This window comes from Salvelinus alpinus, chromosome 7 (assembly GCF_045679555.1).
Source record: "Salvelinus alpinus chromosome 7, SLU_Salpinus.1, whole genome shotgun sequence".
In the NCBI taxonomy this organism is placed as follows: Eukaryota; Metazoa; Chordata; class Actinopteri; order Salmoniformes; family Salmonidae; genus Salvelinus; species Salvelinus alpinus.
This window is the reverse complement of record NC_092092.1, coordinates 31,425,414-31,452,952: the sequence shown is the minus strand read 5'-3', so window position 1 is coordinate 31,452,952 and position 27,539 is coordinate 31,425,414. Positions and strand designations below refer to the sequence as shown.

The 27,539-nt window shown below is 42.8% G+C and overlaps 1 protein-coding gene across 3 annotated transcripts; it reads left to right on the top strand.

The window, feature by feature from the left end:
* The first annotated feature begins 811 nt into the window (after positions 1-811).
* fdxr (ferredoxin reductase) lies at positions 812-27,539 on the top strand. 3 transcript variants are annotated; one of them, XM_071409830.1, is made up of 13 exons: positions 812-933; positions 1,409-1,611; positions 1,850-1,950; positions 9,670-9,765; positions 9,907-10,029; positions 10,136-10,249; positions 11,550-11,651; positions 13,755-13,862; positions 14,837-14,921; positions 17,375-17,574; positions 17,784-17,955; positions 18,285-18,458; positions 26,134-27,539. In XM_071409830.1, the coding sequence occupies exons 2-13, from the start codon at positions 1,521-1,523 to the stop codon at positions 26,262-26,264; spliced, it is 1,497 nt and encodes a 498-aa protein (XP_071265931.1). In that variant the 5' UTR covers positions 812-933; positions 1,409-1,520; the 3' UTR covers positions 26,265-27,539. The 3 variants fall into 3 exon arrangements, with proteins under 3 accessions (XP_071265931.1, XP_071265930.1, XP_071265932.1); XM_071409829.1 differs by lacking the exon at positions 812-933 and having other exon boundaries at positions 940-1,611; XM_071409831.1 differs by lacking the exons at positions 812-933; positions 9,670-9,765 and having other exon boundaries at positions 940-1,611.

Sequence of the window (27,539 nt, the reverse complement as noted above, 5' to 3'; positions counted from 1 at the left end):
TTGAAAAATGCTGAACAAATTCATATTGACTTTGTCCATTTTAGCTCGCTCATTAATATCTTAATCGGAATTACGGATTTATTTTATCTGCACATCGTTCCCTTATGCCATAGTTTGTACATTTCAATTGTCAGTAGAAACCACATTTGTTTAAACAAGTCAGCCATATCAGCTATGTTTTTTTTAGAAAGGCAGTAAATTATGCTGAATGAACTGTTTCGCTGCCAGACAAGGCTCCGCTGATAGCCAGGTGTAACGGTGGTAAGGATTCACTCCATGGTGCTGAAAAGAAACCTCTGATATTGGGACATCTTTATGTAGGCCCTAACAGTTTGTGGGTACCGTTTGTCACCCTTATAGTGCAGTTGATATATTGTTTAGTGTTGGGTTGAGTAGTGGCTTTGCTGACATGAATCTAAAAAATATATGTGTTGTTTGCCCCACCAAGATTTACATGCTAACATTTCCACTGCTAACAGATATTGTAGAGTTTATGAGAATTTGGCACTCTACAGGGGAATTTCATGAGGCAATATCTAGGGCTCGTCAATGTCTAATCTTAGAATACATTATGGTGTCTGAAAGAGAGGACATAGTAATTCATTTAAACTGTGTTTTACACAGAGTCTTCTAAATAAAACATGGTGCAGAAGCTATTGAATTTATTTGATGTAGAAACCCAACAGAAAACACAGTGACGTTCATTCAAGGGCACCAGAAATTCAAAATCAAGGTCTTGTTATGCAACTGTGTGTGTGTACCCTGGGGAGACAAATCCTGATAAACCCAAGACATTGTCCCACTATTACCTTGGGTTTAGAGATTATTATCTCTATAATGCCATTTGTCAAGGTGCAGTTAATTTTTACCCGGAACTATGTATGCAGCTGTATTTTCAAGACGAGACACTTTGGACGGAACACATGATAAACGGTTAGTTTTTGACATATGATTTACATTTGTTTCAAGTCTTCCACTATTGTTTTAATTGTGTAATCTGCCTTCATGCATGGCAAGTGCCACATTTTTTAGAATAGCTAGCTAACTTAGTTTGTCTAATAATTAACTCTCTAAAGCTTATAAACCTAACCAGTTGAGCGAGGTAGCTAGCTAATCCTGTTGAATTAATTTGTCAACAAACGCACCCACGGTCATCTGCAGCACTGTGGCTAGCACACTCACGTAGCTACTACACTGTGGATGGTTAACTATCTAGTAGGGGAACAATTGTACTTTTAATGAATGACTGTGCGTTTATTTAGTTACTAACGCTAGCTAGCTACCTATTTGCAATGTACCAGCTAGCTGATTAATTGTGTTTTCATTATTGTGTGACAACTGGAGAGCACATACCGCCGGAAGAGATGAAGTGATTGATAATCCCGCCCGTAATCCATTCCTGTCCTAGTGCCTTGTCTCGTCTGCATTTAACGTTATGACCAAAACTCAGTCTGGACCAAACTACAAGCTAGTCTCGCTAGCCGCCTACCAAAGAGACATTTCCCGGATGATTTGTGAAGATGAGCACTCATAAAGCTGCGTTGTGCAAGGTCCAGATTTTAAAGTTATTTCTGACTTCGGCAAGGTGCGTGAGGATCACACGATTCTATGGTAAGAAGGGGGGCAAACAATGGACATTGCTCTCCAAGTGCATGCAGTAATTCACCCTGCCTAGAGTAAAACGACACGTCTACAGGTCTGGACAGATTAGTGATTTAGTAACAGTTATTTATATGTCTGACACTAGCCTATTTACCAATTACCATTACTAATTACCATGTAGTGACATAGAATGAGTTAGCTACTTTACATGGGTTGTCATTGCTCATTCTGGCATGTGTCTATACAGGTGTGTGTGGACTTTCCACCTCCACACCTGCCTCCAGCCCCAAGGTGTGCATAGTTGGAGGTGGCCCAGCTGGCTTCTACACTGCACAACACCTAGTCAAGGTGAGTGATGTCTCAGTGCTACTGTCCCCAAGATTAGAACCATCGGGTAGATGCTTCCCTTAGCCACAAATCTTGGATCAGAGCATTCTTTCCCAAAATCCTGTTCCAATTTATTGCCCTTCTCCCCGAAGTGTAAACTAGGGAGTCCATTCCATGAGGGGAAGTTAACAAGTGCAGACCTGGCCAAGATAAAGCAAAGCAGTGCGACAAAAAACAACACAGAGTTACACGTGGGTTAAACAAAAGTACAGTCAATAGCACAATAGAAAAATCTATATACAGTGTGTGCAAATGGCGTAAGGAGGTAAGGCAATAAATAGGCCATAGTAGCGAAGTAATTACAATTTAGCAAATTAACACTGGAGTGATAGATGTGCAGATGATGATGTGCAAGTAGGAATACTGGTGTGCAAAAAAAGTTAATTAAAACAATATGGGGATGAGGTAGGGAGTTGGATGGGCTATTTACAGATGGGCTGTGTACAGCTGCAGCGATCAGGAAGCTGCTCAGATAGCTGATGCTTAAATTAGTGACGGAGATATGAGTCTCCAACTTCAGCGATTTTTGCAATTCGTTCCAGTCATTGGCAGCAGAGAACTGGAAGGAAAGGCGGCCAAAGTAGGTGTTGGCTTTGGGGATGACCAGTGAGATATACCTGCTGGAGCGCATGCTACGGGTGGGTGTTGTTATGGTGACCAGTGAGCTGAGATAAGGCGGAGCTTTACCTAGCAAAGTCTTATAGATGACCTGGAGCCAGTGGGTCTGGCGACTAATATGCAGCGAGGGCCAGCCGACGAGAGCATACAGGTCGCAGTGGTGGGTGGTATATGGGGCTTTGGTGACAAAACGGATGGCACTGTGATCCAGTTTGCTGAGTAGAGTGTTGGAGGCTATTTTGTAAATGACATCGTCAAGGATCGGTAGGATAATCAGTTTTACGAGGGTATGTTTGGCAGCATGAGTGAAGGATGCTTTGTTGCGAAATAGGAAGCTGATTCTAGATTTAATTTTGGATAGGAGATGCTTAATGAGTTTGGAAGGAGAGTTTACAGTCTAACCAGACACCTAGGTAGTTGTCCACATATTCTAAGTCAGAACCGTCCAGAGTAGGGATGCTAGTCGTGCGGGCAGTGATTGGTTGAAAAGCATGCATTTAGTTTTACTAGTGTTTAAGAGCAGTTGGAGGCCACAGAAGAGTTGTATGGCATTGAAGCTCATCTGGAGGTTAGTTAACACAGTGTCAAAAGAAGGGCCAGAAGTATACAGAATGGTGTCGTCTGCGTAGAGGTGGATCAGAGAATCACCAGCCGCAAGAGCGACATCATTGATGTATACAGAGAAAAGAGTCGGCCCGAGAATTGAACCCTGTGGCACCCCCATAGAGACTGCCAGAGGTCCGGACAACAGGCCCTTCGATTTGACACACTGAACTCTATCTGAGAAGTAGTTGGTGAACCAGGCGAGGCAGTCATTTGAGAAACCAAGGCTGTTGAGTCTGCCGATAAGAATACGGTGATTGACAGAGTCGAAAGTCTTGGCCATGTCGATAAAGACGGCTGCACAGTACTGTCTTTTATCGATGGCGGTTATGAGATGGATTAGTACCTTGAGCGTGGCTGAGGTGCATCCATGACCAGCTCGGAAACCGGATTGCACAGAGGAGAAGGTACGGTGGGATTCGAAAATGGTCAGTGATCTGTTTGTTAACTTGGATTTTGAAGACTTTAGAAAGGCAGGGCAGGATGGATCTAGGTCTGTAACAGTTTGGGGCTAGAGTGTCACTCCCTTTTGAAGAGGGGGATGACCGCGACAGCTTTCTAATCTTTAGGAATCTCGGACGATATGAGAGTTTGAACAGACTGGTAATAGGGGTTGCATCAATGGCGGCGGATAATTTTAGAAAGAGAGGGTCCAGATTGTCTAACCCAGCTGATTTGTACGGGTCCAGGTTTTGCAACTCTTTCAGAACATCTGCTATCTGGATTTGGGTGAAGGAGAAGCTGGGGAGGCTTGGGCAAGTAGCTGCGGGGGGGGGGGGTGGAGCTGTTGGCCAGAGTTGGGGTAGCCAGGAGGAAAGCATGGCCAGCCGTAGAGCGATGCTTATTGAAATTCTCGATTATCGTGGATGTATCGGCAGTGAAAGTGTTTCCTAGTCTCAGTGCAGTGGGCAGCTGGGAGGAGGTGCTCTTATTCTCCATGGACTTTACAGTGTCCCAAAACTTTTTGGAGTTAGAGCTACAGGATGCAAATTTCTGTTTGAAAAACCTAGCCTTTGCTTTCCTAACTGACTGTGTGTGTTGGTATTGGCTTCCCTGAAAAGTTGCATATCGCGGGGACTATTTGATGCTAGTGCAGTACGCCACAGGATGTTTTTGTGCTGGTTGAGGGCAGTCAGATCTGGAGTGAACCAAGGGCTATGTCTGTTCTTAGTTCTATAGTTTTTGAAAGGGGCATGCTTATTTAAGATGGTGAGGAAATTACTTTTAAAGCACAACCAGGCATCCTCTACTGACGGAATGAGGTCAATATCCTTCCAGGATATCCGGGCCCGTTCAATTAGAAAGGCCTGCTCGCAGAAGTGTTTTAGGGAGTGTTTGTGTCAAACGACCGCGGACCCATAACGGATGCAGGTAAGGAGGCAGTGATCTCTGAGATCCTTATTGAAAACAGCAGAGGTGTATTTGGAGGGCAAGTTGGCCAGGATAATATCTATGAGGGTGCCCATGTTTACGGATTTAGGGTTGTACCAGGTGGGTTCCTTGATAATTTGTGTGAGATGGAGGGCATCTAGCTTAGATTGTAGGACGGCCGGGATGTTAAGCATATCCCAGTTTAGGTCACCTAACAGAACAAACTCTGCAACTAGATGGGGGGCAATCATTTCACATATGGTGCACTGCTGGGTGCTGAGGGGGGTCTATAACAGAACTCAAGTCCTTTTGTTTAGCTGACCTAGAATTCCTTACAATCAAATGCCGACCGCATTATCTACCAAGAGAATTCTCCTCGATTATCATAACAGTCGTGTATATCCCCCCCAAGCAGACACCTCGACGGCCATGAAAGAACTTCATTGGACTCTATGTAAACTGGAAACCACATATCCCGAGGCAGCATTTATTGTAGCTGGGGATTTTAACAAGGCTAATCGTTAAACAAGGCTCCCTAAATATTGTCAGCATATCGAATGCGTGACCGGGGCTGGCATAACTTCCGCAACCCATACAAAGCCCTCCCTCGCCCTCCTTTCGGCAAATCTGACCACGACTTTTGTTGCTCCCAGCCTATAGACAGAAACTAAAACAGGAAACGCCTGTGCTCTGGTCTGTTCACCGCTGGTCCGACCAATCTGATTTCACGCTTTAAGATTGCTTCGATCACATGGACTGGGATATGTTCCGGATAGCATCGAACAACAACATTGATGTATACCCTGATTCGGTGAGCGAGTTTATTAGCAAGTGCATCGGTGATGTTGTACCCACGGCGACTATTAAAACCTTCCCCAACCAGAAACCGTGGATTGATGGCAGCATTCGCGCAAAACTGAAAGCGCGAACCACCGCTTTTAATCAGGGCAAGGCGACCGGAAACATGACCGAATACAAACAGTGTAGCTATTCCCTCCGCAAGGCAATCTAACAAGCTAAGCGTCAGTATAGAGACAAAGTAGAGTCGCAATTCAACGGCTCAGACACGAGAGGTATGTGGTAGGGTCTACAGTCAATCACTGTGGGCTAACCTTAACCACACTGCTAATCTTATGCCTAACTTTAAATTAAGATCATAAAGCAAATTTTTATGTTATGATATTGCCCATTATGACTTTGTGGCTGTGGTAACTAGTGGCAACTCTTTACTAGAGTAGTTTCACTGTCGGTTTCAGATAATGGTTTGCACTTCTCAGAAGACCCCTGAACTGTAAAATACGGGTAAATCCATTTGAATTCATTCACTTATTTTTTTTGTCAACTTTTTAAAAACTTTTTTAACATCAATTATCTAAAAAAGCATCAACTAAAAAAAATTGCATACGTTGTAGCTTAGAACCTACTTTACATCGTTTTAGGTTTTTGTGTTGTGCCCACCATCAGTTGAGACACAACATGCTCTTGAATACCGGGTGGGTGTCATTTCAATCATAGAAATAGAATGTACCTATCCCTTCAGACCACTGCAATTTACCTGGTAAATAAACATTTAATTGAAATGTTAAGTTCTAATTACGACCACAAAGATGGCTGCCGGTCCACCTATCGTCGAATGTCAACTTAAATGGTCATGTCTATTCTATTATCCATATTCCTATGATTTCATTAGGTTTGCTATGGAGGATTGACAGTATAATTTAGCATCGACGATATTTAGCATCACAATGCAGTGATTTACCATTTTCTTTTCAGGACAACCAGGGCTACAAGTAGAACACAAACCAATTTGACATAAACAGTTGCATTCATGAGTTTTTATGGCAAATATCAATAATAAAAAAAGTCAGCCAAAGCAAAAACCTGATTTAAAATGTAATTTATGAATGCTGTAAGTACAGAAAACTACAGAAACGGTTTGCTCACTGGGAAATGAATATCCAACTAGTCAGTGACAACTGTGTAGAGTTTGTGACAGCAGCTTTGAGCTTATTACAGTATTCTAGACACTGTCCTGAGATTGTCTATCTTACCTTTCAATAACTTTTGTGTAGCTTGTGAGCACCGCTCTAGTTCAGCCCCCATTAATCACACAGTTGGTATCTACGGCTGCAGAAGAAATAGACATATCCAATGGTATAATGCAGAAGTCTGTAGCTTAGACACACAATGTGTTTTAAGAGGTTAGAAGTCCAAAACGTGCTTGCGTTACGGTGGGACTTATTGGGTTAAAACAACAGATATTCCCATTGAAGTCAACATTCTCTGATACAGTATGTGGACCTCCAACCATCTTTGTGGTACCATTAGAAAGTTGAAATTTCTATTTTATTCCCATTTTAATGCAAAAACAGATGACGTAAAATAGGGTATACATCTGCGAGTATGAAAACAGTCTTGAGTCGAGGCGTTTTTAGATAATTGACGTTTAAGGTTAAAAAAATATATATACTATTTGACTAAATGTTTTTTTCACGAAAGTATACAATAGTTTGACAGCCCTGTTTGTAAGCTTTTAAATGATAGCAATCTCAACTGTTTATCTTTTCCAGTGATGAAGACATGAATGTCTCATGGTATGGTAGGGTAAGCAAAATAAGTCAACTTTGAGCACCTTTTATCTCTTGAATGTTCTAGCATTCAGGTTTTAAAAGTAGCTTTCTGAGCACTTCTACAATGGGCATATATATATATATATATATACAGTGGGGAGAACAAGTATTTGATACACTGCCGATTTTGCAGGTTTTCCTACTTACAAAGCATGTAGAGGTCTGTAATTTTTATCATAGGTACACTTCAACTGTGAGAGACGGAATCTAAAACAAAAATCCAGAAAATCACATTGTATGATTTTTAAATAATTAATTTGCATTTTATTGCATGACATAAGTATTTGATACATCAGAAAAGCAGAACTTAATATTTGGTACAGAAACCTTTGTTTGCAATTACAGAGATCATACGTTTCCTGTAGTTCTTGACCAGGTTTGCACACACTGCAGCAGGGATTTTGGCCCACTCCTCCATACAGACCTTCTCCAGATCCTTCAGGTTTCGGGGCTGTCGCTGGGCAATACGGACTTTCAGCTCCCTCCAAAGATTTTCTATTGGGTTCAGGTCTGGAGACTGGCTAGGCCACTCCAGGACCTTGAGATGCTTCTTACGGAGCCACTCCTTAGTTGCCCTGGCTGTGTGTTTCGGGTCGTTGTCATGCTGGAAGACCCAGCCACGACCTATCTTCAATGCTCTTACTGAGGGAAGGAGGTTGTTGGCCAAGATCTCGCGATGCATGGCCCCATCCATCCTCCCCTCAATACGGTGCAGTCGTCCTGTCCCCTTTGCAGAAAAGCATCCCCAAAGAATGATGTTTCCACCTCCAAGCTTCACGGTTAGGATGGTGTTCTTGGGGTTGTACTAATCCTTCTTCTTCCTCCAAACACGGCGAGTGGAGTTTAGACCAAAAAGCTCTATTTTTGTCTCATCAGACCACATGACCTTCTCCAATTCCTCCTCTGGATCATCCAGATGGTCATTGGCAAACTTCAGACGGGCCTGGACATGCGCTGGCTTGAGCAGGGGGACCTTGCGTGCGCTGCAGGATTTTAATCCATGACGGCGTAGTGTGTTACTAATGGTTTTCTTTGAGACTGTGGTCCCAGCTCTCTTCAGGTCATTGACCAGGTCCTGCCGTGTAGTTCTGGGCTGATCCCTCACCTTCCTCATGATCATTGATGCCCCACGAGGTGAGATCTTGCATGGAGCCCTAGACCGAAGGTGATTGACCGTCATCTTGAACTTCTTCCATTTTCTAATAATTGCGCCAACAGTTGTTGCCTTCTCACCAAGCTGCTTACCTATTGTCCTGTAGCCCATCCCAGCCTTGTGCAGGTCTACAATTTTATCCCTGATGTCCTTACACAGCTCTCTGGTCTTGGCCATTGTGGAGAGGTTGGAGTCTGTTTGATTGAGTGGGTGGGTGGACAGGTGTCTTTTATACAGGTAACGAGTTCAAACAGGTGCAGTTAATACAGGTAATGAGTGGAGAACAGGAGGGCTTCTTAAAGAAAAACTAACAGGTCTGTGAGAGCCGGAATTCTTACTAGTTGGTAGGTGATCAAATACTTATGTCATGCAATAAAATGCGAATTAATTACTTAAAAATCATACAATGTGATTTTCTGGATTTTTGTTTTAAATTCCGTCTCTCACAGTTGAAGTGTACCTATGATAAAAATTACAGACCTCTACATGCTTTGTAAGTAGGAAAACCTGCAAAATCGGCAGTGTATCAAATACTTGTTCTCCCCACTGTATATATATATATATATGGAAGGTTTCGTTCATATCAAAGTGATGCTGTCAAAAAGTGATTGAATTCAAATGGATTTACCCATACTTGGTGATATTAAGAGATCATCTGAGAAATTGTATGTGCACAATTGCCTAATTTGCCTGGGACATATTTTTACAGGCAGCTACCGAGCCTGCTTGTAAACCAGGAAATTACGTCATCAATTGCTGATTACTCTATCAATAGCTCTCATTTGTATTGTGGTGCATACAGTATATAGCGACTGGCTGCTACTTGTATATTTCCCATGTGTAAAGATAGCATTATTTGTGGTCCACGGTTGTTAAATGGCATGAATACATTTCCTGCACTTGCACACAAAGCCCTTATTTTAAAATAAAAGCCTACCAAGTCTGACTACCCGACAGTGTTGCTGTAGCAATACTGCCGGGTCAAATATAGCCCTGCATACGTCAATAGAGTCAAACTAAAGTAGTACGCAGGCCTGGGCAACGCCAATCCTCAGGGGCCTGATTGGTGTCACACTTTTGCCCCAGCCAACACATCTGACTCCAATAATCAACTAGTCATGATCTTCAGTTAAAAACGCAATTAGTTTAAATCAGGTGTGTTTGCTGGGGATGGGGAAAAAGTGTGACACCAATCAGGCCCCCGAGGACTAGAGTTGCCCAGGCCTGAGTCCGTGTCAACATATGTTTGGTTCATACTGGCATGTTTTTAAATGTAAGCAAGACTTTATTGTGTGTCTGTAAAAGACTCGGACAGATGTTCAGGTGGACATCTATGAGCGTCTACCCGTCCCCTTCGGCCTGGTCAGATTTGGGGTGGCCCCCGACCATCCAGAGGTCAAGGTCAGTATTGATTGATTAAATGATAGCCAGACAGAAGCAGACAAAATTATATAATTATATAATTTATTGAATCATGGCATCTCTCTTTCTCTCTCCTCCCTCTTCTCCTCTCTCTCTCTTTTTATCTTGTTGTCTCGTCAGAACGTCATCAACACCTTCACCCAAACGGCCCAGCATGCCAGGTGTAGTTTCCATGGCAATGTGAGAGTGGGGAAGGACGTCACTGTGGAGGAGCTTCAAGAAGCCTACCACGCTGTGGTTCTGGTGAGACTACACCCCAAAGAGATCTACACCCCTAAATCACTGTGTGTGTTTGTGTTGGTTTTGTGTCTTTAAGTGTGAGTATTTATGTGTGTGTGTTTATCCGTAGAGCTATGGAGCGGAGGGGAACAGGACTATGGGTGTACCAGGGGAAGACTTGGCTGGGGTGTACTCTGCCAAAGACTTTGTCGGCTGGTACAATGGGCTGCCTAGAAACAGAGAGGTATGTTGTCCTAACTATTTACAAATGTGTTAGGAGAAAGTACTGAGCTTTTAAATCACAGGCTTCGACACACATTTCAGTGATATACAGTGCCTTCGGAAAGTATTTAGACCCCTTGACTTTTTCCAAATTATTCCACATCCTTATTCTAAAATGTAATAAATATTTTATTCCCCATGTCAATCTACACACAACAACCCATAATGACAAAGCAAAAACAAGTTTAGACATTTTTGCTAATTTATAAAAAAACGTAAATATCACATTTACGTAAGTATTCAGACACTTTACTCAGTAACTTGTTGAAGCACCTTTGGCAGTGATCACAGCATCGAGTCTTCTTGGGTAGAAGCTACAATCTTGGCCACCTGTATTTGTGGAGTTTCTCCCATTCTTCTCTGCAGATCCTCTCAAGCTTTGTCAGGTTGTATGGGGAGCTCTGCTGCACAGCTATTTTCAGGTTTCTCCAGAGATGTTAGATCGGCTTCAAGTCCGGGCTCTGGCTGGGCCACTCAAGGACATTCAGAGACTTGTCCCGAAGCCATTCCTGCATTGTATTGGCTGTGTGCTTAGGGTCGTTGTCCTGTTGGAAGGTGAATTTATCCCCCCAGTCTGAGGTCCTGAGTGCTGTGGAGCAGGTTTTCATCAAGTAGCCCTCTGTACTTTGCTCTGTTCATCTTTCCCTCGATCCTGACTAGTCTCCCAGTCCCTGCAGCTGAAAAATATCCCCACAGCATGATGCTGCCACCACCATGCTTCACCGTAGGGATGGTACCAGGTTTCCTCCAGACGTGACGCTTGGCATTCAGGCCAAAGAGTTCAATCTTGGTTTCATCAGACCAGAAAATCTTGTTTCTCATGGTCTGAGAGGCTTTAGGTGCCTTTTGGCAAACTCCAAGTGGGCTGTCATGTGCCTTTTACTGACAGGTGTGTGCCTTTCCAAACCATGTCCAATCAATTGAATTTACCACAGGTGTACTCCAATCAAGTTGTAGAAACATCTCAAGGATGATCAATGGAAACAGAATGCACCTGAGCTCAATTTCGAGTCTCATGGCAAAGGGTTTGAATAATTATGTAAATAAGGTATTTCTGTTTCTAAAAACCAGTTTTTGCTTTGTCATTATGGGGTATTGTGTGTGGATTGCTGAGGAAAAAGTTTTATTTAATACATTTTAGAATACGGCTGTAGCGTAACAAAATGTGGGAAAAGTCGAGGGGTCTGAATACTTTCCGAATGCACTGTACATAAATCTGTCTATCTCGGTCCCTCTCCGTCTCTCTTTATCCATCCTACTAGCTTAGGCCGGATCTGAGCTGTGAGACGGCTGTAATTCTGGGGCAGGGTAACGTGGCACTGGATGTTGCAAGGATGCTGCTATCTCCTGTAGATATTCTGAAGGTAAGATATGCTTGCATGACGACTCATCCTGAATTTAAGTCCGCTGCTCTATTGCTCCATACATTGTCTGAAACTGCCATCCTAGAAGTTGTTTGTGTTGACCTCAAAATGAGGGCCGTTGTACAAAACTAATTAAACGGCAAATGGGTCATCTCTAACCAATCTAACCAATCACAATATCAAAGTTGATAACATCATCATGTAGGCCAGCTCTGGGCCAACCCATTGGTTTCTGGGACCAATCGGAATGCTCAGAATGTGTTTGCATGCTAGAGATCGTAATGGAGGAAAGCAAATCCGGACTCATTGTGGAGAAGACACGCTAGTTTGGCCAGAGCGATGTGGATGGGTAGTCAGGCTAGAGATATGCTGCCATGTATCTGCCCAAATACATTCTATATCTGATCTCTCTCTGTCAAAGCCTGAATCCTACCATTGTGTATAAAATGTTAAAGCACACAGAAAGAAAACAATCCATATCTGCATATCTCTGGATTAGAGGTCGACCGATTACGATTTTTCAACGCCGATACCGATTTTTGGAGGCTCAAAAAAAGCCGATACCGATTAATCGGTCGATTATTATTATTTATTTTTTTTCTCCATTATTATATATATATATATGTGTGTGTATATATTTGTAATAATGACAATTACAATAATACTGAATGAACACTTATTTTAACTTAATATAATACATCAATAAAATCAATTTAGTCTCAAATAAATAATGAAACATGTTCAATTTGGTTTAAATAATGAAAAAACAAAGTGTTGGAGAAGAAAGTAAAAGTGCAATATTATGTGCCATGTAAAAAAGCTAACGTTTCAGTTCCTTGCTCAGAACATGAGAACATACGAAAGCTGGTTCCTTTTAACATGAGTCTTCAATATTCCCAAGTAAGACGTTTTAGGTTGTAGTTATTATAGGAATTATAGGACTATTTCTCTCTATGCCATTTGTATTTCATATACCTTTTGACTATTGGATGTTCTTATAGGCACTATAGTATTGCCAGCCTAATCTCGGGAGTTGATAGGCTTGAAGTCATAAACAGCGCTGTGCTTCAAGTATTGCGAAGAGCTGCTGGCAAACGCAGGAAAGTGCTGTTTGAATGAATGCTTACGAGCCTGCTGCTGCCTACCACCGCTCAGACTGCTCTATCAAATATCAAATCATAGACTTAATTATAATATAATAACACACAGAAATACGAGCTTTAGGTCATTAATATGGTCAAATCCGGAAACTATCATTTCGAAAACAAAATGTTTATTCTGTCGGTGAAATACGGAATCGTTACGTATTTTATCTAACGGGTGGCATCCCTAAGTCTAAATATTGCTGTTACATTGCACAACCTTCAATGTTATGTCATAATTATGTAAAATTCTGGCAGATTAATTATGGTCTTTGTTAGGAAGAAATGGTCTTCACACAGTTCACGAGCCAGGTGGCCCAAACTGCTGCATATACCCTGACTCAGCTTGCACAGAACGCAAGGGAAGTGACACAATTTCCCTAGTTAAAAGAGATTCATGTTAGCAGGCAATATTAACTAAATATGCAGGTTTAAAAATATATACTTGTGTATTGATTTTAAAGAAAGGCATCGATGTTTATGGTTAGTTACACAATGGTGCAACGACACTGCTTTTTTTGCGCTTGTTAAATCATCACCCGTTTGGCGAAGTAGGCTGTGATTAAATGATAAATTAACAGGCATCGCATTGATTATATGCAACGCAGGACAAGCTAGATAAACTAGTAATATCATCAACCATGTGTAGGTAACTAGTGATTATGTTAAGATTGATTGTTTTTATAATATAAGTTTAATGCTAGCTAGCAACTTACCTTGGCTCCTTGCTGCACTCGCGTAACAGGTAGTCAGCCTGCCACGCAGTCTCCTCGTGGAGTGCAATGTAATCGGCCATAATCGGTGTCCAAAAATGCAGATTACCGATTGTTATGAAAACTTGAAATCGGCCCTAATTAATTGGCCATTCCGATTAATCGGTCAACCTCTACTCTGGATATATAATTATTGCTAAGTGTCAGGTGTCTCCATGTAACCCCTTCTCTGTCTCATTCCTGTGTAGAAGACTGATATCACCCAGCATGCACTAGATGCCCTGGCAGAGAGCAGTGTCCGCAGGGTGCTCATTGTGGGGCGCAGGGGACCCCTACAGGTGGCCTGCACTATTAAGGTGAGGCTCTGACCCCTAACACTTAACCCCTGACCACTACAGGTGGCCTGCAGAACACAGGGAGCACACAGGTTGATGCAAGTTCATATCTCACATTTGATGATTCACATTTGATGTGAAATATGAGGGCAATATTTGTATTTCAGAACATTTTGATGATGGACAAAAACATATCTTATACTTTGAGGTAAATAGCTTTGGATCCTCATATCAAAATGTTCTGAAATACAAATATTGCCCTCATATATTTCTGAAGTACTGTAAGTTCAGAAAGCACACAGCTCATCACATTATACATTGTATGTATTTTTATTGTCCAAACATTAAATTATGAAGTCATATTTATGAGGGTTTAAAGTTCCAAGTGCAATTGTTTTGTTCTGTAAATCAGGGAGTATGTATTACTTCATAGTACTTCTGTTGGTTTTGCATAGTGTGATTTCTAGATTGTGGGACAGTTTCCATTCACAACATACATGTGACGGTTTGCCATGTGAGTATACGTGCCAAAGGTTGAGCCTTTTATCTGCCTAAACATGCCCACATCTTTATAAATGAACTTTCCCTCAGGTCAGGAGTAATGATTTATATATACACTAGGTGACTGATGGGAGGGGGGGGGGGCGTTGTGTTGGAACCACCGTGCCTCCAACTTGGCAATACCCTATCGTTCTAACATAAAATGCATTTATTAATGTCTACATTTAGGTTTTTCCCCACATTTATTCGATTAAAGAAACATTTATGCATACTGTTAAAATGATATGTGAGCAAAACATTTAAGAACATGAAACATTACTCCTGTCTAACTTTTTCTACTTATAATTTGTTCTACTTCTTTGACGAACACTTAAGACAACTAAGTTACGAAGAGTTAAGAGTTGCGTTCATAACCATCACCTGTGCTTGTATGTAGTTAAATCAATTATTGTTTTTGCAAACACTCGTGGGTATTTATTTTTTGTTGTGTCTAGGAGCTGAGAGAGATGGTGAACCTGCCTGGCACCAGACCAGAGATGGAGGCGTCTGAGTTTGAGGGCGTAGCAGAAACTCTTAAATGTGAGACACGGCTGTTTAGTTCCTCTTAAGGTTTCTCTCATTAAGATCTTCTGCTATTGACTTTTATCCTTGTCCTTAGTAATGTGATGTCACACACTGCCCTTCACAGGCCTCAACAGCATCTGTATACCCTTCCCCCTCCCTAAGGCCTCCATTGCTACCATCTATCTATCTGACAAGGAACATGCTCCAAACTCCCCCCTCTCAATCATGTCTGAACTCTGCAGACCAGCAGCAGTATATGTCTGCTCTACCATAACCCAGATTGTCAGTGGTTACAGAATCAGATTAACATCATTTGTAATTTCCCCCTTGTCTTCAAACCAGCATCTCTCTCTCTCTGCCTTCCCATCAACCTGTTCCCCATGATAAACTGTCTCTTATCTAGACAGAGCAACTTACAAGAGCAATTAGGGTTAAGTGCCTTGCACATCGCAGATTTTTCACCGACCCAGCAACCTTTCGGTTACTCGCCCAACGCTCTTAACCATGCACTTTTAAGTGGATGACATAATGGAAACATATATTGGAATGGTGCTTTTCCAGACAGCCTGAGGGATTATTTTTACACGTAAGCAGGATGGAGTAAAGAAATTGAAACAAGTTTGTGAAGTGCAGGAGCTAGTTTGGCAACATATGGTGTCTCGGAAAAGTACCTGAAAGTGTCAACCAAGGGTTAGTGTAGATTCCTGTGTGTGTGGGCTGTCTTATTTGTGTGTATACCTGAACTGTAGGTACAGTGGGGCAAAAAAGTATTTAGTCAGCCACCAATTGTGCAAGTTCTCCCACTTAAAAAGATGAGAGAGGCCTGTAATTTTCATCATAGGTACACTTGACAGACAAAACTAGGAAAAAAATCCAGAAAATCACATTGTAGGATTTTTAATGAATTTATTTGCAAATTATGGTGGAAAATAAGTATTTGGTCACCTACAAACAAGCAAGATTTCTGGCTCTCACAGACCTGTAACTTCTTATTTAAGAGGCTCCTCTGTCCTCCACTCGTTACCTGTATTAATGGCACCTGTTTGAACTTGTTATCAGTATAAAAGACACCTGTCCACAACCTCAAACAGTCACACTCCAAACTCCACTATGGCCAAGACCAAAGAGCTGTCAAAGGACACCAGAAACAAAATTGTAGACCTGCACCAGGCTGGGAAGACTGAATCTGCAATAGGTAAGCAGCTTGGTTTGAAGAAATCAACTGTGGGAGCAATTATTAGGAAATGGAAGACATACAAGACCACTGATAATCTCCCTCGATCTGGGGCTCCACGCAAGATCTCACCCCGTGGGGTCAAAATGATCACAAGAACGGTGAGCAAAAATCCCAGAACCACACGGGGGGACCTAGTGAATGACCTGCAGAGAGCTGGGACCAAAGTAACAAAGCCTACCATCAGTAACACACTACGCCGCCAGGGACTCAAATCCTGCAGTGCCAGACGTGTCCCCCTGCTTAAGCCAGTACATGTCCAGGCCCGTCTGAAGTTTGCTAGAGAGCATTTGGATGATCCAGAAGAAGATTGGGAGAATGTCATATGGTCAGATGAAACCAAAATAGAACTTTTTGGTAAAAACTCAACTCGTCGTGTTTGGAGGACAAAGAATGCTGAGTTGCATCCAAAGAACACCATACCTACTGTGAAGCATGGGGGTGGAAACATCATGCTTTGGGGCTGTTTTTCTGCAAAGGGACCAGAACGACTGATCCGTGTAAAGGAAAGAATGAATGGGGCCATGTATCGTGAGATTTTGAGTGAAAACCTCCTTCCATCAGCAAGGGCATTGAAGATGAAACGTGGCTGGGTCTTTCAGCATGACAATGATCCCAAACACACCGCCCGGGCAACGAAGGAGTGGCTTCGTAAGAAGCATTTCAAGGTCCTGGAGTGGCCTAGCCAGTCTCCAGATCTCAACCCCATAGAAAATCTTGAAAGTCCGTGTTGCCCAGCAACAGCCCCAAAACATCACTGCTCTAGAGGAGATCTGCATGGAGGAATGGGCCAAAATACCAGCAACAGTGTGTGAAAACCTTGTGAAGACTTACAGAAAATGTTTGACCTCTGTCATTGCCAACAAAGGGTATATAACAAAGTATTGAGAAACTTTTGTTATTGACCAAATACTTATTTTCCACCATAATTTGCAAATAAATTCATAAAAAATCCTACGATGTGATTTTCTGGATTTTTTTTCTTCTCATTTTGTCTGTCATAGTTGAAGTGTACCTATGATGAAAATTACAGGCCTCTCATCTTTTTAAGTGGGAGAACTTGCACAATTGGTGGCTGACTAAATACTTTTTGCCCCACTGTATGTGTTGATACTTGCCCCCTAGTTTTTGTTCAACTTGTTTATTTTTGTCAGTATAATTCTCATCTGTGCTGGAGTTTCTGTTGAACTGAATACTTGTTTGTGTGTGTGTGTGTGTGTGTCCGTCCTCTCAGCGCTGGCCAGGCCCAGGAAGCGTCTGACCGAGCTGCTGCTGAAGGCTGCAATAGAGACTCCAGGGGAGGAGGAGTTAGAGAAACGGAACAAGGCAGAGCGGGCCTGGGGATTCCGCTTCCTCCGGAGGCCCCTGGAGGTCCTCCCCTCCACTGACCTCATCAGGGCCGCAGGGATACGATTGGCTGTCAACCGGCTGGAGGTGAGCCGGGTGCTTTAGGAATAGATATACTGTAGGATCATCTCTTGAGCTTACCCTCTTGCCTCTGTCGTAATTGATTGTCCTTACCTTCCCAGATAAACCCAATAAAACCTTTTTCATTAAACACAAGACAAGGCCATGTTGTCTGAAGCTGGAACAGAGAAGCGCCTAGGTTAAGCTGGCCCCGGCCTCTCTCTGTCTCTCCCCAGGGCGACGGTGAGGGGGTGAGGGCAGTGGCCACCGGTGAGGTGGAAGATGTGGAGTGCGGCCTAGTCATCAGCAGCATCGGCTACAAGAGCCTTCCCATCGACCCCGCCGTCCCCTTCGACGCCCGAAAAGCCATCATCCCCAACACTATGGGCCGCGTGCAGCAGACTGCAGGTGTGTATGGGTGCGTTCGTCTGATTACCTTAAACACAAGCGATTTGGAAAGATGGGCCCAATTTCCCCCCAAAAGGTGTATTTGTAAGTATTTTCATTTGTTTTTAATTCCGATAGGGCTGACATGAAATGAGAGTGGTGACCCAGAGAGAGAGGGAGATACAGAATAGCAGTGGGGTCGGGATTCTTACCCACGCTAGGGTGGTGGATATATGTCGCAGGCGGTGGGGTTTCGATGATCGACCTCAGACTACTGTTGAGGTCTGAGAAGAACGTCTATCCCTTTTGGATTGAACTGTCCCCTTTAACGTGTGTGTGTGTGTCGGCAGGTCTGTACTGCAGTGGCTGGGTGAAGAGGGGTCCCACGGGGGTGATAGCCACCACCATGAACGACAGCTTTGACACAGCCAGGACTCTGCTACAGGACATTGGCAAAGGAACACTGGATGTATCCACTGTCAAGCCTGGCTCACAGGGGGTCTCCGCCCTCCTGGAGAAAAGAGGTACTGCAACTCTTTAGCGCTGTGTTGATTATTGAAATGATTCAATTCACTTCAAATATCAACATTTTTCCTGTGAGGAAATGTCTTATGTGCAATAGTACGTACAGTAAATGCAATACAGCAGTGTACCGGTGTTACGCCTGCAGTGCTATATTTGTGTTTTAACTTGCATGTACTATTTACATCAGGGATAGGCAACTTTGATGGGAGTGGGGGCCACAAAAAATCTGAATTCATCATGAGGGTCCACAGATCCTCTCGGGTCGGCGTACCCACATGTGCATTTCTGTTTTACAGCTAATTACCTGCAATTATACACATAGATGATGTGAGCAAGACCTCTAAACAGGTCAACGTTCACAAGGCCGCGGGGCCAGACGGATTACCAAGATGTGTACTCCGCGTACAAGCATACGCGGACCAACTGGCAAGTGTCTTCACTGACATGTTCAATCTCTCCCTACCTACATGTTTCAAGCAGACCACCATAGTCCCTGTGCCCAAGAAAGCGAAAGTAACCTGACTAAAAGTGAAGTGCTTTGAAAGGCTGGTCATGGCTCACATCAACAACATCATCCCGGATACCCTAGACCCACTCCAATTCACATACGGCCCACAGATCCACAGATGAAGCATTCTCAATCACACGCCACTCTGCCCTTTCCCACCTGGACAAAAGGACCACCTATGTGAGAATACTGTTCATTAACTATACCTCAGCGTTCAGCACAATAGTGCCCACAAAGCTAAGGACCCTGGGACAAAACACCTCCCTATGCAACTGGATCCTAAACTTCCTGACGGGTTGTCACCAGGTGGTAAGGGTAGGCAACCACACATCTGCCACTGTGATCCTCAACACTGGGGCCCCTCAGGGGTGTGTGCTCAGTCCACTTTTGTACTCCCTGTTCACCCACGACTGCGTGTCCAAGCACGACTCCAACACCATGATTAAGTTTGCTGACAACACACCGGTGGTAGGCCTGATCAGCAACAATTATGAGACAGCCTATACGGAGGAGGTCAGAGAACACCCTCTCCCTCAACGTGAGTAAGACAAAGGAGATGATCATGGACTACAGGAAAAGGAGGACCGAACACGCCTCCATTCACATCGACGGAGGTGTAGTGGAGCGGGTCGAGAGTTTCAAGTTCCTTGGTGTCCACATCACCAACGAACTATCATGGTCCATACACGTCATGAACAGGGCACGACAATGCCTTTTCCCCCTCAGGAGACTGAAAAGATTTGGCATGGGTCCCCAGGTCCTCAAAGTTCTACAGCTGCACCATCGAGAGCAGCCTGACCGGTTGCATCACCACCTGGTATGGCAACTGCTCTGCATCCGACCATAAAGTGCTACAGAGGGTAGTGCGTACGGCCCAGTACATCACTGGGGCCAAGCTTCCTGCCTACCAGGACCTAAAGTTGAAGAAGGAAGTTTACATACCCCTTAGCCAAATACATTTAAACTCAGTTTTTCACAATTCCTGACATTTAATCATAGTAAAAATTCCCTGTCTTAGGTCAGTTAGGTTCACCACTTCATTTTAAGAATGTGAAATGTCAGAATAATAGTAGAGAGAATGATTTCTTTCAGCTTTTATTTCTTTTATCACATTCCCAGTGGGTCAGAAGTTTACATAACTCAATTAGTATTTGGTAGCATTGACTAATTGTTTAACTTGGGTCAAACGTTTTGGGTAGCCTTCCACAAGCTTCCCACAATAAGTTGGGTGAATTTTGGCCCATTCCTCCTGACAGAGCTGGTGTAACTGAGTCAGGTTTGTAGGCCTCCTTGCTCGAACACGCTTTTTCAGTTCTGCCCTCAAATTTTCTATAGGATTGAGGTCAGGGCTTTGTGATAGCCACTTCAATACCTTGACTTTGTTGTCCTTAAGCCATCTTGCCACAACTTTGCAAGTATGCTTGGGGTCATTGTCCATTTGGAAGATCCATTTGCGACCAAGCTTTAACTTCCTGACTGATGTCTTGAGATGTTGCTCAAATATATTCACATTATTTACCTCCCTCTGGATGTCATCTATTTTGTGAAGTGCACCAGTCCCTCCTGCAGCAAAGCACCCCCACAACATGATGCTGCCACCCCCGTGCTTCACGGATGGGATGGTGTTCTTCTCCTTGCAAGCATCCCCCTTTTTCCTTCAAACATAACGATGGTCATTATGGCCAAACAGTTATATTTTTGTTTCATCAGAGCAGAGGACATTTCTCCAAGAAGTACACTCTTTGACCGCATGTGCAGTTGCAAACCGTAATCTGGCTTTTTTATGGCGGTTTTGGAGCAGTGGCTTCTTCCTTGCTGAGCGGCCTTTCAGGTTATGTCGATATAGGACTTGTTTTACTGTGGATATAGATACCTTTGTACCTGTTTCCTTCAGCATCTTCACAAGGTCCTTTGCTGTTGTTCTGAGATTGATTTGCACTTTTCGCACCAAAGTACGTTCATCTCTAGGAGACAGAACGCGTCTCCTTCCTGAGCGGTATGACGGCTGCGTGGTCCCATGGTGTTTATACTTGCGTACTATTGTTTGTACAGATGAACGTGTTACCTTCAGGCGTTTGGAAATTGCTCCCAGCGATGAACCAGACTTGTGGAGGTCTACAATTTTTTTTCTGAGGTCTTGGATGATTTCTTTAGATTTTCCCATGATGTCAAGCAAAGAGGCGCTAAGTTTGAAGGTAGGCCTTGAAATACATCCACAGGTACACCTCCAATTAACTGAAATGATGTCAACTTGCCTATGAGAAGCTTCTAAAGCCATGACATAATTTTCTGGAATTTTCCAAGCTGTTAAAAGGCACAGTCAACTTAGTGTATGTTAACTTCTGAGCCACTGGAATTGTGATACAGTGAATTTATAAGTTAAATAATCTGTCTGCAAACAATTGTTGGAAAAATTACTTATGTCATGCACAAAGTAGATGTCCTAACCGACTTACCAAAACTATAGTTTGTTTACAAGAAATTTGTGGAGTGGTTGAAAAACAAGTTTTAATGACTCCACCCTAAGTGTATGTAAACTTCCGACTTCAACTGTATATACTAGGCAGTGTCAGAGGAAGGCCCCAAAAAATTGTCAAAGACTCCAGTCAGCCAAGTCATAGACTGTTCTCTCTGCTACCGCACGGCAAGCGGTACCGGAGCGCCAAGTCCAGGTCCAAAATGCTTCTTAACGCAATGGCTCAAGGATCAGGCCATGAAACTCTTTATAGAATTCACTACCAAACCCGTCTGGTCCTGGGGCCTTACCGTTTTGCAGATTCTTAATTGCGAACATTATCTCTTCCTCGGTAATAGGGGCATTAAGGAGAGACCTCTGGTCTTCGGAGATAGTAGGGAGCTCAATCTTAGAAAAGAAATTCTCCATTAATTTGGGTGCGTCATTTGGCAGTTCTGAGGCATAAAGATTTGCATAAAATTTCTTAAATGAGTCATTTATCAATTTATTTTCATATAACTGATTGCCATCCGAATCAGTAATAGTAGCAATTGACTGTGAGTCAGCTCTCTTTTTAGCTAAGTACGCCAAGTACTTTCCTGGCTTATCGCCATGTTCGTATAGCTTTTGCCTGACAAATCCCATTTTCTTTTCAGCGTCCTGTGTTAGGAGAGAGTCCAACGTTGATCTAAGAACTGATATTTCCTTTAATAGGGCAGGAGTGGGAGTTTTAATGTAGTCCTTCTCTTTAGTTCCTAATTCACCCTCTAACCTTTTTTGCTTTTCACGCTTTTTCCGCCTCTTAGTGGCTGTGTATGACATAATCAGACCCCTGGCGTACGCTTTACAGGTTTCCCAAAGGAGCGAGGGATTATCTGTTGATTGAGAGTTAATAGAGAAAAATGCTTTAAACTCTGTAATAAAATATGATGTGAACGTATGGTCTTTAAGGATGGTTGTATTCAACCTCCAATGTCTTGACAGATTGAATGCCCCGTTGAGTTTTATGTCCAGGATCACCTCCGCATGATCAGATATGACTATGCTTCCTATCCTAGCAGATAAAACAGACTGCAAAGACGTCCTGGGCATAAAAAAGTAATCTATTCTAGTCTGACATCCATGAGGTGCAGAGAAAAAAGTGAACTCTCTGTTGGAGGGGTGAAAAGTTCTCCAAACATCAGCATACCCCAGATCATCACAAATAACTTTAAGTGACTTAGCTCGAGGGGAGAGTGAAGACTGAATCCCACTGTAAAAATGGGGTGGTACCTTTTTCCATGTGTTGAACTCTCTTCTATCTCACCGAGCATAAACAAACGATATGAACCCTGAACTCTAACTATACTAAACCCAAAAATTAAACATGTAAAGATCCAAAAGGGGGTTTTCCCACTAGCTAACATGCAGGGGATTTCAACTTTCCAATGTAGACTCTTAAGTCTGCATTGCCACTCAATAGCCTCGTCCTTTATACATATGAAAATGAAAATCAATATATGAAGATTGAGGCTCTTCCACCTAAAACCAAGCCTGGGCACCAATATAGATTCACCCATATCTCAGCCTGAGCTATAGCGGCAGTTACTTTAGCAAGAAAAATAATAAAAATACGAATATTACTGAACCGGAGCATGTGAGAGCTCACACCACTGTTTCATGATCAGGTTCAAATAAGATAATAAAGTTATCCAATGCTGCGGCGGCGCAGCTTAGTTATTTACCCGAGAGAGTCAATAAACGCAGCAGCCTCTTCAGGTGTGGAGAATTTCTTAGGCGATCCGTTGACCATAATCTTCAATGTGGCCGGGTACAACAGTGCGTAGTCCATCTTCATTCTCCTGAGTCGAGCCTTCGCCTCATCAAACCCTTTGCGTCTTCGTACAACCGCTGTGGAGTAATCATTGAAGAATGAGACCTTTGGACCTTTACGTTGACTACCGTCAGAGCCGATATTTCTAGCCGCATCCATAACGCGCTGCTTGTCGGTGAAGTTGTGGAACTTTATAACCACTGGCCGTGGGCGCTGGTTGGGACCGGGTATCGGTGCTTGAGAGCGATGAGCTCTGTCCAGCTTCACACGACCAGCCTTAGTGTCCATTTGTAAGTAGTCAGGGATCCATTCCTCAAAAAATTTTACTGAACGTGTCCCTTCAGAATTTTCCGGGAGTCCCACAACACGAATATTGCATCTGCGTCCTCGATTATCCAAGTCGTCAATGTGCTCCGCCATTTCGCGCACCTGTTTCTCAAGTGCTTTCATCTTAGTGTCCATAGATGTAGTTGAGGCTTCCACTGTAGCGATTCTTCCTTCCGCCTCATCGACACGTTTGACCACCCTCTGTAATTCAGCTGAATGGCCTGCTATTGCTTCCAAGACCGTTCTTATCTTAACATCGATCACTTTAGTAATGTTGTCCGTCATCTTTTGAATCACCAGGTCCATTGTGCCTGGATCCGCAACGGTGCTAGCCTCGCTAACGTAAGCTAGCTCCTCCTGCACATCTACAGGGATGGTGGTTTTGGTCGAGTTCTTAGTAGCTCTGCTGGGCATGTTGTCGGAGATTTTTGAGAAATAACCGTCAAGACTCATTGCAGGATAACTTATTTAGCCAATTCTACCACTTTTTCAAGCTAGGAGATTAATGAAAGAATATAAATTTACGAATGCCACGGGAGCTCGCTGAAACACAGTGTTCTCTCTACGGCGCCATTTTGTCCCCCCCCAAAATGCTTCTTAACAGCTTCTACCCCCAAGCCATAGGACTCCTGAATAATTAATCAAATGGCCACTCAGACTATTTGCATTGTCCCCCACCACAACACACACAGTCACTTTAGCCCTACCTACATGTACAAATTACCTTGACTAACCTGTACCCCCACACATTTACTCGATACCGGTACCCCCTGTATATAGCCTTATTCTATTGTGTTAATTATTATGTTTTGTTTTTTTAAACTTTTTTATTTAGTTAATAGTTTCTTAACTCTATTTTATTTTTTTATTTTTTTCTTCTATTTGCATTGTTGGTTAAGGGCTTGTAAGTAAGCATTTCACTGTAAGGTCTACCTACACCTGTTGTATTTGGCGTATGTGACAAATACAATTTGATTTGATTTTGCCATAGGGTGGAGAGAAATGTTTGCGGTTTTTAATGATATCTGGGTGAGACTGAATAACAAAATCAATGGAGCCCCCCCCCAGACCATAATTCGACCATGATGGCAAGTTTAAATAGCTGGCCGCTAAACTAACTTAGCAATCTAAAAATCTTAGCTGACATTGGTTAATTGAGTGAATCAAATTGTATTAGTCACATGCGTTGAATATAACACCTTACAGTGAAGTGCTCACTTACGAGCCCCTAACCGACAGTGCAGTTTTTTTAAAAAGAGATAAAAGTAACAAGTAATTAAAGACTGTCAAAAGAGAAACTGCTGGCGCACAGCCAAATTTCGAAATTTGCAACTATTCTATCTTTCAATAATATATTTGTATTTATTTTGTATGTAAATATATATATATATATATATATATATATATATATATATATATATATATATATATATATATATATAAAAATGATCCGAGGGCTTTCAAAAGGGCCCGTGGGCCGCCAGTTGCCCATCCCTGATTTACATGATAACAAATCATGACGGCTGGAAATCCCCTAAGGCCAATAGTAATCTTGCTGACTCCATACAGACCTTCTCTGTCACGAAGATGCCATAAACGGAGCCTGACTAAAGATAAAGGGATAATAATAACAATGTATCTCCACTGTAATGTAAACTCAGCAACAAAAAAAAGAAACGTCCCTTTTTCAGGACCCTGTCTTTCAAAGATTATTTGTAAAAATCCAAATAACTTCACAGATCTTCATTGTAAAGGGTTTAAACACTGTTTCCCATGCTTGTTCAATCAACCATAAACAATTCATGAACATGTACCCGTGGAACAGTCGTTAAGACACTAACAGCTTACAGACGGTAGGCAATTAAGGTCACAGTTATGAAAACTTAGGACACGAGAGGCCTTTCTACTGACTCTGAAAACACCAAAAGAAAGATGCCCAGGGTTCCTGCTCATCTGCGTGAACGTGCACTAGGCATGCTGCAAGGATGCATGAGGAATGCAGATGTGGCCAGCCAGGGCAATAAATTGCAATGTCTGTACTGTGAGACACCTAAGACAGCGCTACAGGGAGACAAGACGGACAGCTGATCGTCCTCGCAGTGGCAGACCACGTGTAACAACACCTGCACAGGATCGGTACATCCGAACATCACACCTGCGGGACAAGTACAGGATGGCAACAACAGCTGCCTGAGTTACACCAGGAACGCACAATTCCTCCATCAGTGCTCAGACTTTCTGCAATAGGCTGAGAGAGGCTGGACTGAGGGCTTGTGGAGGGATAGTTGCCTACCCTCTGTAGGCTGTTAGTGTCTTAACGACTGTTCCACGGGTACATGTTCATGAATTGTTTATGGTTGATTGAACAAGCATGGGAAACAGTTTAAACCCTTTACAGTGAAGTTATTTGGATTTTTACAAATTATCTTTGAAAGACAGGGTCCTGAAAAAGGGACGTTTCTTTTTTTGCTGAGTTTAGGTATGTTGAGGAATAAGTATCAGCTTCCACAAGTGTTAGCGTCCACCTTGATATTTTACAAAAACGACCTACCTCCCTGTGCATGACTGTAGGTGTGAAGCCAGTTTCGTTCTCTGACTGGGAGAAGATCGACAGTGAGGAGACGAGGAGGGGAGAGACCAGGGGAAAGCCCAGGGAAAAGATGCTGGACGTGGGAGAGATGCTGCAGGTAGCCCGGGCATAGGGACAAGGGACCACACACACAGGTCATAGGGACCAGAGGACTCGACAACCAAGAAGTGAATAAGAACCACTGACCACACACACAACTCTGGTCCAACCCCGCTTTTTATGCCAGCTACAGGCCACGAACTTGTCTGTCTATGGTACACGCACATGATCAATTTAGTCCCTGACCATCATCCAATGCCAGTCATACAATACCCAAGTTCCAAGTTGACGTGCCATATGTAATAAATACACTTTACATCTTACTCACCAGAGCTCTCATTGAAACAATGGTGGTGTTTCACTGCAGTACTAGTGATTTTAATGGTTGTGGCTTGGCGCTAATAAAAACAGTCAGGGCCTGGTTTCCCGATAGCAATGGAATTTAGGCATACAAGTGTTTTAATGATGCATCCATATTTCTGAAGATGTAGTATGTGTTTCTCAATACACCACAGAGAACGTTCACTAAGTGCGTTGAGGCATGTGTCGATACTGATAGGATCGAGACAAAAAAAAGGCAGTGCTGCTCTTGGATCAGCGTTCTCCATTCAAATAACACCTTAACATTAGAATTATTCCACAGTACTGCCGACGGATCAGCTCAAAGAGAGATTATCGCCTATGGCTGCAAATCTTAAAACACTGGATTTGGCACGTCATTGTGCACATTAGGCTACACATCATGAAATATATTGAGGTAAAAAAATTGACAGTAGCCTAATAGCAAACTAGAACTAAATTGAATGAACATTGAAGTTCAGTATGTAGGCCTATGTAGCTGTAGGTCGACTATTTATCTTTTAATGCACTCGTCTGGGTTTTCATTTGAAGCATATTTTTATCCTTTGCTTATTTGTAAGAATTTTAAAGACATTGGCAACTTTATTTGTAGTCAACTTCGTTGTGAAGTTATCGACAGTCACAGAGAGACAAATATCTTGATTCTATGTTTAGCGGTGATCTTCTGTGTATAAAGTGACGCGGTAGGGAAAAACACATCTAATTACGCACTTAGCTGTTCTACGAGAGTGGAGTGGTCTACGCACTTGAAACGCGTTTTCAAGTGCAACTTTAGTAACGATGGATTTGGGAAACAGCTCGGAGATTTAACGATGCCCCATGAAGGTTCTAACAATGAATTTAGCTTTAAGATGCCTTATGAAAACTGGGATCTAGTCTCTGTTGCATTTCCATGAAGACTTACCCCCCCACACCAGTGTGTCACTAGTGTTTTATGTTAATGTAACTGTAGTGTAATTGTGTTTTCATTAAAAGTGTGACACTAAAA